This window comes from Egretta garzetta, unplaced genomic scaffold (assembly GCF_000687185.1).
Source record: "Egretta garzetta isolate BGI_Z169 unplaced genomic scaffold, ASM68718v1 scaffold440, whole genome shotgun sequence".
Classification (NCBI taxonomy): Eukaryota; Metazoa; Chordata; class Aves; order Pelecaniformes; family Ardeidae; genus Egretta; species Egretta garzetta.
In genome coordinates, this window is record NW_009258293.1 from 960,802 (window position 1) to 972,694 (window position 11,893).

At 50.3% G+C, this 11,893-nt stretch overlaps 1 protein-coding gene across 4 annotated transcripts in view; it reads left to right on the plus strand.

Annotated features, from left to right (window-relative positions):
* Positions 1-11,097, plus strand: part of NDRG3 (NDRG family member 3) — a 58,312-nt gene extending 47,215 nt beyond the window's left edge. For all 4 annotated transcript variants that reach the window (XM_035893376.1, XM_035893371.1, XM_009638015.2 and 1 more), the window contains 9 exons: positions 792-878; positions 1,443-1,499; positions 2,684-2,787; positions 3,187-3,252; positions 4,906-4,957; positions 6,370-6,417; positions 7,093-7,128; positions 7,219-7,270; positions 9,614-11,097. In XM_035893376.1, coding sequence (XP_035749269.1) covers positions 792-878; positions 1,443-1,499; positions 2,684-2,787; positions 3,187-3,252; positions 4,906-4,957; positions 6,370-6,417; positions 7,093-7,128; positions 7,219-7,270; positions 9,614-9,792 — 681 coding nt within the window. In that variant the 3' untranslated portion in view covers positions 9,793-11,097. The remainder of the gene's footprint in view (positions 1-791; positions 879-1,442; positions 1,500-2,683; positions 2,788-3,186; positions 3,253-4,905; positions 4,958-6,369; positions 6,418-7,092; positions 7,129-7,218; positions 7,271-9,613) is intronic.
* Positions 11,098-11,893: the final 796 nt, after the last annotated feature.

Genomic DNA, 11,893 nt, shown 5'->3' on the forward strand with positions numbered 1-11,893 from the left:
TGCTTAACCAGTGCTAATCCATACAGTGGAGCAGAAGAGCTGCCATGAAATTTCAGCTGTGGAGTGAGCATAGGGCTAAAAGTTCTCTGGCTATGTTAGATTGCTGGATTTGTGTTTGCAAGCAGTTCCTAAAGTATTTTGTACCCGTGCTTCCCCCTCCCCCCCCCAGCTCCCAAGGTGAACTGCAGGGTGCTGGGGATGCGAAGCTGGAGCAGGGGAAGGGGTGGCTGGGGCCAGAGGGGGTCCCCTCTGGTGAGCTGGGTGCCCCTGCAGCTGGAGCTTCCCAGGCCTCTGCTCAGGCTGCAAGTGCCAACTCCTGTGCCATTTGCCAAATCCTGCCATTTTGCCACATCTCCACTGGGAGACTGCCTCTCCCTTGAGGAGCATAAGGGAGACACAGGAGTTTGTGCAGGTCCTTCCTGGAGGTGCCAGGTTGGAGCAGAGAGAGTCCCTGCTCACAGCCCCATATTAGACAGGAGCCTGAGCAGGACCTGTGGCTGCACCAGATGCGTGGGTCACCAGAAGATGCTGCTGAGGCCTGCTCAGGCAGCTGTGCAAGCAGTCAGTCCCTCAGTGCCAACAACTCAATCGAGTTAGGTCTCTCTGGGAGCCAGCTTTAGGCCAGACTCTGAAAAGGCTAGTGGCTGCCCGGCACAGAAGAAGCTCCTCACTTAAGTCCTCATTTTACTCTGTCTTCCTTTTGCAAGAAGCTTTCCAGCTGCTGTGCCTGCCATTGACCAGTGTGTGGGCTGAATCATCCTTCTGAGTGTGCCTGTGCTCTCTCCCCACAGCTCAGCCACCCCGACCTGGTGGAGGGACTCGTTCTTATTAACGTTGATCCATGTGCAAAGGGCTGGATTGACTGGGCAGCATCCAAGGTGAGATCCTCCCTCCCCTGCATGTCTGCTCACCACAGCACTTAATGAACAGTGCATAGAGTAAGAAGAAAAAGTACAGAGCACAGGAATTTGTTGGTTTACGGCAAAAATTGTTCAATCTCATCTCTGTCTCTGCTGCTTTCTCAGTCTGGGTGTAGTACGGCCTCCACCATAGAAGCAAGGGTGGGTGTGATGATATGTGAATGAGAAATCCTGGTAAACTGCTTGGAGATGAGTGGCTGTTGAGCACTCACCTGTCGTCTGATTTAATACTCATGCTTGCAGGCTTCATTTGGCTGAGGTTAAACGGATCTTTTAATTATTCTGTTATTCTGGCCACTTGCAGTTATTCAGGGTTCCAGGTTTCTGGAGGGCTGTGTGTTGTGTATGCACGGACTTCTTTGGAGCCTTGCACGCCCATCCCAAGCATCAGGCATTTGTTCCTCATATCGCTTGAATAGTTTCTTTGTTATTTCATTCATTCTGAGGAGATGCTTTGAAATTTGTAACGAAACTGCATTTTCCAGTTACTTTCCCTCCTCCTCATTCATGGTCACTCTTCAGTTTTCAGGCTGGACAACCAACATAGTGGATATTGTCTTGGCGCATCATTTTGGCCATGTAAGTACCCAGCAGGTGTTAACGTTGCCCATGCAACTGTACATGGAGCTATAACTTCTGCACTTAACTGCTCTGAAAGAGCTGTGGTCCACCACAGATAGTGCTATCTTCTCAGTGTGGCAAGCTCGCATCAGGGCTTTGCGCACTGTGGTGAGCCTGCACATCCTCACGCTTGTCCTGACTGCCTCCAGACGTGTTAAGAAAGTAATGTCCCAGCCACTGGTGCTAGAACTCCTGTCTTTGTGGTGCCCAGGCAATTGTCTGCAGAAATAAGTGGTAGCTAGTTCTCTGTAGCCAGCAGGGAAGCATTTTGGCTGTGGGTAGAGCACAGATCAGCTGGGAGTTGACAGGGAGATATAATTGTATGTCTCCAGATGTTGAACTGCTGCATTCTGCTCTTCATCTTCCACTTCAGTTCCAGCAGAGGCAAACCATCCCCTTCTGAAAACTTGGGATACAGCAATGCCTTCTGCTTGGGATTTGCTGGCTCCCAACCAGCAAGCTTGCTGGGCAACAGAAAGGGTCTGTGCCTCACGCATGCTATATATGACATCCAGCGGATCAGTTCCTGTCCTAAAGCCCTTCTGCAGTGACACAAGTCAGCATGGGAAGGAGTTGCATAGCTTCCTCCTGCTTAGAGGATATGTGTTCTCACCCTGCTTTCAAGCCCCTTCATTATATGTAGAGCTTCTCTGCATTCCCTTTTCTCTGTCTCTCTCTAGCTGTCATTGGAATGCAGTTTCTTCATAGAACTTTGTGTTGGGATTAAATTTTCCTTTGGTCCCAGTCTTGGGGCTTGCCTGTAAAGCTTTGCTTCTTTAGCATTAAGCATAAGCAGAAGACCTTCCTAAATCAAGAGTGATTTGTATCTGTATAAGCATTACTGAGGCTCAGGAGCTAACTTGTCCCATCTCAGGATACCGTTGTATTCCTGCAGCAGCACATCCACTGCCATTTGTAATAGTCGCATTAGCAAAGTATGGCACTTAACAATCACGTCACAGGAACACTTAATGTAGCCTAGGTACTGATGCAGTCTGGAGTCACTACCCTCTGTGGTGTTGTCCACAGAGGAATGATGTGTAGGGAGGCAGTTTAATGCTTCAGTATTTTTATGAGTATCATTTCTTCACTTGTGAAAAAGATTATGTTCCCTGTCTTTCAATTCTTCTGCTTTTGTACAGGAGGAACTGCAGGCAAATCTAGATTTGATCCAAACATACAGGCTTCATATCGCACAGGATATTAACCAAGATAACCTCCAGCTATTCCTCACCTCATACAACAGGTACAGGATACCTTTTTGCCTGCTAGGTTGCTCCCACAGTTTCCATGCTCAGTAGATTTGCTGCTGTATGTATTATTCCATTGGATATTGTGTCATGTGAACCTTTGTCCTAAGCCTAGTCTTCAGCCATTATCCTGAGCCAAGCTCAGTCTCATGCCTGGCTGACCCTTTCACACCTCAGTAGATCATCCCTCTAGGTACGCAGCAAGCTTGCTGTGAGAGCGTGGATCCTGTTCTGTGGCAGTTACTACTGGGGCTCCTGGTCATGGCATGACACAGGGAGCGATACCCTGTTGTCTGGGTGCTGGAGCCAGCACTCCCGGTTGGATTTTGTACGCTCCCACAATAACCAGTTTCCTCTGCTGATTTGATGGAGAATTGTTCTGTTTTGTCTTTCAGTCGTAGGGACCTGGAAATTGAGAGACCAGTTCTTGGCATCAACGAAAATACTGCAAAAACACTCAAGTAAGTTGCTCTGTATCAGCCTGTGTCAGCTGCTTCCTGTGCAGTCCCTTCAGCAGAAAAGCTGTTGCTGCTTCTCAGCCAGAACCCCACAGGCCCAAGTGCTGGGCAGACTGTTCAGAGTGTCCCAGGCTTTGGTGCAGTGCTGTTCAGCTAGGGCGGGGGGCAGGGAGGTGCTGGAAGCCCTTTCATTGAGAACACACTGGGATTCTCCAGAAGGCAGAGTCAGAGGAATAAGTGTATCAACCGAGCAGCTGCTGTGCTTGCTGGGTGCGGTTGTTTTGCGTGAAAAATTAGGAAGGCAGATTTTTGTTTGTTGCCACTGACTGCCTTCCCCCACCTTGCCAAAAAAAGTTACCTCTGCAATTCTTCTAGAGATGGCAGTGGGTTTCAAACGCAGAGAACGCAGCAGTGATTTCCCACCTTGGCAGTGACTCTGTCGTCTGGGAGGGGACAGTCTGTGCAGGGTGCAGCTCAGAAGGGGCGACACTGGAGAACTAGTGATAACCAGCACAGGGCAAGTGTAAGTAATTTTTCAGATTCCAGGCAAGAAAGCAAAAGGGGCAAATTATCTACAGCATATAGAGCATGTGGAGACTGCGAGTTGCAGGGCTGAGGCAGGATGCCTGGGCTGGGCTAGAGACTGCTGCCCAGGCTGTTGTGCTCTTTGCTCCTTGGAAATTGTATGGACTTCTGCTCCTGCCAGTTCCAGGAATGTTTTAGGCATCCACAGCCAAACCTTCTAGATCTTGGCTAACCTAGAAGAGGTGGATTTCCCTGCTTGGTCTCCAGGCAAAGCCAATCGTGCTGCTCTCTGTTATGCTCTGTAAGTCACAGAGCACTGTCTGTCCATTCAAGTGACTCACAGGGATCTGCAGACCCTTAAAATATTTCTTGTGGAAGTGTGGATCTCTGTGCCAGTAGACTTACATATAGGTCCTCTGCCTCCTTAGAGGTAGGACTCCATGGGCTCTGAGGTCTGTGGCTCACAGCCTCTCTAGTTTTATTTTTGTCATCTAGTCAACAAACAGAATTGGGGCCTCTCGCCACCCTTTCTTACCTTTATCTGTAAATGAATGATGTAAATTCACAGCCACTTGGTTGGTGACCTCCTGTGTATGTTTTACACATTGAATGTTAATTGTCTCCTAGAATTACAATACAGATAAAAATGGATATGAAGGCACAGATTTGCCTACAGAGGCTCTGATATCATGACATTTTTCAATATATTCCGCAACAACTTTTGTGTTTCTTTCTAAAACCCAAACCAAAATGTAGTGCTGAGCAGTAGCCAGTCTCAGAAGCATTAAACTCTGTTGGATGTGGTTATTCTTAAATTCCTAATGGACGTTCATTTCAGAGAGTGTGCTTCTTTTTGCAACCTGGGGTGGTGTTTCTCCCAGGCCTAGGCACATCTTTTAATGTGTGTGCAACAGTAGTGGTAGTTGGTGTGTATGGAGGGGACAGTGCCGGTGTGTGTGCAAGCCCCAGAGGGTGTTTTGGTGCAACAAAATGCCACGATGTGGTGGCAGGTAGGGATTTTGCTGAGCGTTGTTAACCTTTCATGAGGTTGTTGGTTCACAGAGTTCAGCCTTCTCAGAAATGTCTTAGATGCATGGTGAGTAACATCTCTCTGTTTTGGGTTTTGACCAGGTGCCCTGCCTTGCTAGTGGTTGGTGACAACTCGCCTGCTGTGGAAGCAGTGGTATGTATATGTGAACTTTTTCCTCTCATGACTTTAAGCCTGCACGTCACTTAGGAAACCTGCCTCACCCAGCAGTGCTTTCAGCTTGCCCAGAACTGGTCACAGAATGTGGCTCTTTGTCCCAGGCTCTTTCCCCAGCTATTGAGACCTGTCGGCTTCTAGTGGGAGAGCCAAGGCTCAGGGGGCTTAACGGCCCTGCAGGGCAGCTCTAAGGTGAGGGTGGCAGGATCTGAATATGAGTCCTTTTGCCCAAGCATCTTGCTTAACAAGCGATGCAGAGGACCCCTGTCAGGAGCTTGCGCCTTTCCCCAAGCTCTGCCATGCTGCTGCCTGAACTTCAGTTCAAGTCATTTACTGTTCTCTTGCTGTTGTACTGAGGCTACCTGGGGTTTAAAAATAAGCAGCGTGACTCCAGTTCCTGTAGTGGGGAGTCACACAGGGCTCTGCAAAAGCACTGTATCATAGGGAAGGCAACACTTAGAAGCATCTCCTTCCTGTTGTTCTCTGCAGACACCTGTAACCCACTTCCCTCCCAGCACAGTTATAAATGGAGTGCGGCACAGTGCAGCATGGTTGTGGTGGACATTGCCCCCCGCCCGTCAGCCAGTGTTTATGGGGAGACCAGGGCGTTGTGAAAAAAAGAAGTTGTCTTAAGAAACCATGGAAGAGTGTAGGAGTCTCCTAAAGCAGTATCTTGGACCTAGGAGCTGTGCATGGAGACCTTCTGCAGGGCTTTTTCTGGTCATGGCCTGTTGCCTTTTCATCAGTTTGGTCTAGAAGTCTGAGACATTCTCCAAGTTTTGACTTCGCTAGGATAATATTCCTGAGGATTATTATTGCTTCCCAGCCACAGCTGGGGGACAGGATAGGGTCTTCTGGATCTTGGCTTGCCTATCTGGTTGCCCAGGTTCCCAGCTCATAATAATCTCCACTGCTTGGGATTGCTTTTCCTACAGGGCCCCAACCTATTCCCTTTTTTGCAACAGCCTTACAGAGAAGAGGTGGCTGTGGCCTCCTTGTCTGTCCAGGGGATTGAGTGATCTCCCTCCGTGCTGCACTGCACAGAAGTCTCCTTCCCTCCCAGTCTTGCTGTCAGAGCCCAGAAGGTGCTCCATGGTTCTATGGTGCATCCCCAAAACCAGAGGATGTTTTCCCTTGGAGTCATGGCCCCATCTCTCATTCTGTCACCATGAGGTCCCCTTGGAGGGGAACACCTGCCTTTCTTCTCTGCATCTGTCGTGCACTGTTCTCTTCCTACACGCTCTCTGCTTTCTTGCTCAGTCCTTGGCCACGGAGAAGTTTCCGCTGCTGAAGACAGCCACTGTCTCTGGTGCAGCTGCCCTGCATTTTACATTTGACTCTTCCAAGTTTTCTGTGTGATATCATGTCCCTCTTTCCTCCTTTTATTTTAGGTTGAATGCAATTCACGTCTTGACCCAACCAAAACTACCCTTCTGAAGGTGAGTGCCACTCCAGAATCGTTCCAGCCTGCACAAAGACATTATTTTTGCTGAGGCAAGCTCCACTTAGCTTTTTTGCCTTCCATACATTTAGCTGTAAGAACTTTGTGGACGGTCATTCAGGGCTGTGTTCTCTCCTGTGTGGAGCCAGACTTGGGAGAGGAGAGTTTGTCAGGGCGTCCCTGAATCCCTGCTTTATGGCCGCTTCCCTGTTATCTTCAGCTGGCAGGGAAGACTTGCTGAGAGTTAGCAGAGCTGCCCTGCCTCCACCCTGCTCTCTGCCAGCAACAACATCACTTTTTCTAGCTTTTTCAGTCCATCCTATCCTCACATATGGCTCCACAGCGTGCCGGACAGCTTCTGTATAGAAACGTAAAGTGACTGGTTTGGGAAAAGTGGCAGGAGGAGCCAGGATGGCAGAGGGTTCTAGAGGATGGCCTGATGTCACTTGGTAATGAAGCCTCCAAGGTCCCAGGCTCCTCCAGCAGCAGACACCCAGAAGATGTATTGCTAGGCCTTGCTTCACCTTCAGAGGCGAGTTGTGGAAGTGTGCCTCAGCAGCAGTGGAGCCTGGTGCTGTCAGCCCCGGCAGGGTGGGAAGTGCTGGCACAGTTCTGGGGTTGTCCTCCTGGGGTGGGAAGGGTGGTTCAACCCCCCTCTTGTTTCTTGTTGCAGATGGCCGACTGTGGGGGCCTGCCCCAGGTGGTTCAGGTGAGATATGCCTCTCGACTGCCACGTGGCATGAGTTGTGTAGAGCCCCTTGCTCTGCTCACGCTAACGCCGCACTTTCTGTTTCCACAGCCTGGCAAGCTGACTGAAGCCTTCAAGTACTTTGTGCAGGGAATGGGCTACAGTAAGTGGCAAACAAAATTTTCTGGTTTGGAGCGGGGTTGTTGTGAAGGGAACTCAGCCTTTCTGGTCCATCTGAGCCCATTGGCATCTGTGTCCCCACCTGTGAGTTAGTGTGGTCTCCAGGAGATCCATCCACGCTGGAAAATCAACTAGTGTGCTAACAAGCCTCAGCAAGTTCCCTGACTTGTGTTTAATCCGCACTGCAGCTGGAGTGATGACCCCTTTTTGGTTGCTGGTGTTGGTAAAACCTTGTAAGTCCATCACTTTGTGCCAGTCCAGAAAAGCGTGCTCCCAAGAATGGTAAATCTTCTGAAATTGTCTATGCTCACCTTCTCTGGAGGGGAAGGAGTTGCAGAACAGCCTCACGGTTGTGATGGGTACATGAGAGCTCTTTCCTTTCTCCTCAGACATACCTATTTTTTTCAGACTCTTACCAGGGGTAAGTGATATCTCAGAATGAAACCCTCTAATGGCAGAACAGAGCTGGGTGACTTCTGAGAGTCACCTGGGGAGCCCAGAGGGAGCTGTGCTTTGATCCAGTGCATGCTCTGCCCTCTCTGCTTGCAGGTGGAAGGCATCGTGTCCTGAGTGTGCCAGGCTGGTGGCTGTTCAGCTCCCCTGTCCTCGGTGCTCCAGAGACTGGGGGACCTCAGGAGAAGGGCTTCCCAGTGCACTAAAGCAACTCTCTCCATTGCAGGCACCTTGGCACAGCTGTGTCTCACCTGCCAGGGGCCAGGGCTAGGAGTTCCCTTCTGTGGATGATGAACCTTCAAAAGCTGGAATTATGGGACGGGTTGGCTCATGTGACTGGTTGACTGCCAGCATGGCCACCATGGCAGCTGTGGCACTCTCAAAGGTCTCCACATGGCCAGCAGTTCTTTGCCAACTCATGGGCATCAGGGCTTAGAAGCTGTCCTTTTCCTTAGAGCTATGTGTAGCTGACATGAGTGTTGTAGGAGAATCATGTTCTCAAAGGCTGCCCAGAAGAGCCCGGCCCTGCAGAGGAGGGTGCTATGTGAGAAGGCTCCCTCAGCCTCTCAGCCTGAGAGCATTTCAGTGTTCATGCCTCTTGTGTTCCTGGTGTTAGAGCACAGACTTCAGCAGCACTTTAGGGGTCAAATCTCTTGCAAATAGGATGCACAGAACTGGGGAAGGACAGAGGGTAATTTTCTACTTCCAGAATTAGTACCTAGTCACAGAATGGTTTTCACAACTTTGATTGGCAAGGCTGTGTTGGCACTGCTGAGCTTGGCCGGTGAGGCCTCCTCTCTCGGGGAGAACAAGAGAGAGGCAAATCAGCAGCTTGCAGAAGTGCACAAGCCAGTTCCTCAGCAGCTATTCTTGTGCCTTCTGCACATTGGCTGAAACAGTTGGACCTGCCTGTGCTGGCACTGCAGGTGGAAGGCTGGTAGCAGAAATCTGATGCTGTCAACTCAAGGAAGGACATGAATTTCTGTTCCCTATCTGGAGCTACAGCATATACCCATTTCCCCGCCATAGGAGAATGACATCTCTGAGCAGTTGTGGGGAGGTAGGGTCACCAGATACATTGCAATTTCCAGCTAAAGGTATTCAAGAGCTCTGGCCCTGATGGATTTCTGAGTCAGCTTGGCATCTCCCTGAGAATGCTCATTAGCAGCTGTTCTCACAAATACGGGGAGCTTTCCAGTGCAGCGTGTAAGCTGGGAGTGAAAGGCGAAGTAGCTGGGGATCCCAGGAGCAGTGCTGCTGCTAGTCACACACCGCAACTAATTGGCTCTTTCCTGTATTCATCCCTTTCCTTGTCTCATGTTGTTTCCAGTCCCTTATGTGCAGCTCAGCCACCTAAGCACTGAGTCAGGTACCTTCAACTGTGCATCCACCTCGGCCCAAGTCTGTGTACTGAGTTGAATGATTCTTCGGGTGCATTGCTCTGTCTCGGCATGTCCTGCTGCAAGCTAGGCTGATCCATTGTACAATGTGTATGCTGCGGTTTTTCACCTTTCATTTGTATTTTGTTGATTGTTGCATGACTTCAGCGCTGTGGTTTTCTAGAGCGACGAGCCTGACTTTCAAAAGGTCATCTTTCCAAGGGCTGCCTTGGTCTGCACCGACACTCACCATGACTGCACTTGCAAATGGTCAGTTACACTGCTGGCATTTGCGCACCTTGGACCTTTTGAAACTAGGCCTTAAACATTTTGCTTTAGACATGCAAAGACTTAATTTTGGCAGTGAAGAGTGAGTTTTCTTCCTGAGGGTATAGCTCTTCTTGTGCTTACCCAGTGACACATATCTGAGTGATGTGATACTTGCTCTAGGAGCTTCCTCCTTCTCTAAGTCCCATGCTTGTTCTTTCTTGCAGTGCCAGCAGCCAGTATGACCAGGCTGATGCGCTCCCGTACTCACTCCTCCTCTAGCGTGGGCTCTGGGGAGAGCATCCGCAGCCGGTCTCACACCAGCAACCACGGTGATGGAAGTGCTGGAACACCAGAAGGAATTGACCTCCAGGATGCACCTCAAACCATGGAAGTATCCTGTTAGGCAGGAGCCCCTCTTCTGGATTCAGACAACTCTACTTGCCCCCACTGAACCCATTCAGAATCTAGCATTTCATCCAACATGGCATTAACTGTTCTCTCTAACTTGTGCATGGCCACCTGAGCTGCCACCTCCTTGGTAGTCTGTACTTGGCATTACTTTGGTCCTTTCTGTATGCCCTTGGCATCAGAGCCTCTTTAAAACTCATTAACGTTCTGCAGTCTTAGTAAGTCACGTTACTGTACATGCTGATTACCATCTCCTGTCTGTGCTGTGTATCAATCCAGATGACAGTCATTGTCTCCCCTGTTTATTTAAATATAATTTCTGTGGCTTTGTGAGGTTTAGAATTGCTTTCTAGTTGTGCTTCTGCTAAAGGACCCTTGTGGTGCAGTTGGTATGGCTTCTGTGAGATGTGGGAAAGCAAGACCGTGATGATGTGAAACTCCGGGTGCTGGAGCTCTTTGGCAGAGCTGTGCCTGGGGTGCAGAACCCACCAGAAGGTCTTTGTGTTCCTAGCACTCTGGGCATGCCAGGCAGCCGTGGGGGAAAAAAATGGTCAGAAATACTGTCTTGGTCTCATCTCTGTACGTGTGTTAAGAAGGAGCAAAGTGATTTCTTACCTGAGCTTCCTGAAAGGGCAAAGCAATTAACAAGTAAACTTACACTAACCGAGGTGCACTATTAACCAAGTACAAGGGATCAAACTGCAGCAGCCCTGGCTTCCAGACCGCTTCTGCTGACCCTCTGCCTCCCCTGCAGACTTCGTCCAGACGCAGTTAACGCGTTGTTGCTGTTCTATGCTGGCACAGGTGAAACTTTAACATCAAGTAGGTTGTGAAACGGGCAGCAGTGCCCCTTGCCAGATGGAGAGCCAGAAACCTCCTGCACTGCCAGCCCCAGACAGGCTGGCTGCACAGTGGTTGAACCCTGGCTCAGGAGGTACCAGTAAATGTACATGACTGCCAGCCGGTGCCCATTCCTGCCCGTTGGGTCACAAGTGTGAGCAGGGACTGCCTCCATGCAGGCACTATTTACTGCCTTTGTGGAATTCACAATTCTGCTGCCTTTTTACATCTGGCCGGGTCGCAGAGGGTGGGAGGCAAATGCCTGCTGCATGCCAGGGTCTCGCTGTTACTGGGAGAAAAGGGATGAGTGGTCAGGCTACTACAGGTCTTGATAGGTGAGCAAAACATTCTTTTGTAACTGTTGAGCAGTCCTGACTGGCTGGGAGCCAGCTCCTCCGAGGGTTGTGCTCATGTTCTGCTCCATTTCAGGTAGGGAAATGGGACTGGGAGGCTCTGCCTGAGTGGGACTTTGTACCAGTTATTAAATAAAGCTATAACTGAGTTTCATTGTTACTCTGTGTGCTCGTGTTGCTTCTGTTGGCCACAACCTGACACCCCTGCCAGTTTTTGGTGTCTCCTACCGTCAGAGGCAAACTCTGTCATGTGAAAGGGGTAGCACTGGCCACCTCTTGCGAGAGGCATCCCTGCAGCCATGTGGGAGTGGCGTGGCTGGATGCCCCCATGTCCCCTGGAAGAGCCTGTCTGAAGGCCCTGCGGAGTAGGCTTCTGCAAAAATGCAAAGAGTCCCAGCTTTGACAGAGTGGAGCCTGAACGCCAGGTTGGCTGTGAAACCGGCACGCCACCAAGAACGGCCTCCGAGGAAAGGCAAGCACTAGGAGCCACCTTCCCTGGTGAGCAGCGCTTGGCACTAGCATGGTTTTTATGGGTGTAACACAAGGTTAACCTGTAAACCCTGTGACAAAGCCATTGTCGTGACATGAAAAGGCAGAGGGCAGGCAGCATGAGGCCTGCTCGCAGATCTGCCCCTTGCACCGCAGCCAGGTGCAAGCGGAGTGATGCGCGGCAGCCAGTTGTTGAACACAGCCGTTTCATCTTCTGCTTTCCGGATTCACTGTTTTGCTCTCGAGTTTCAGATGTCTGTCGTCTCACATTCACAGAAAGCTGGCTGGGACTGAGGAGGGGTTAAACTGATGGTCACAGATTAGTCCCAGCCTTGCCCATGGGGTGGACTCCTGCAGCTTCCTGCTTTGGGGAAGGGCTGCGCAGAGGGGTCCTTGCGGGAGGTGAGACAGTGT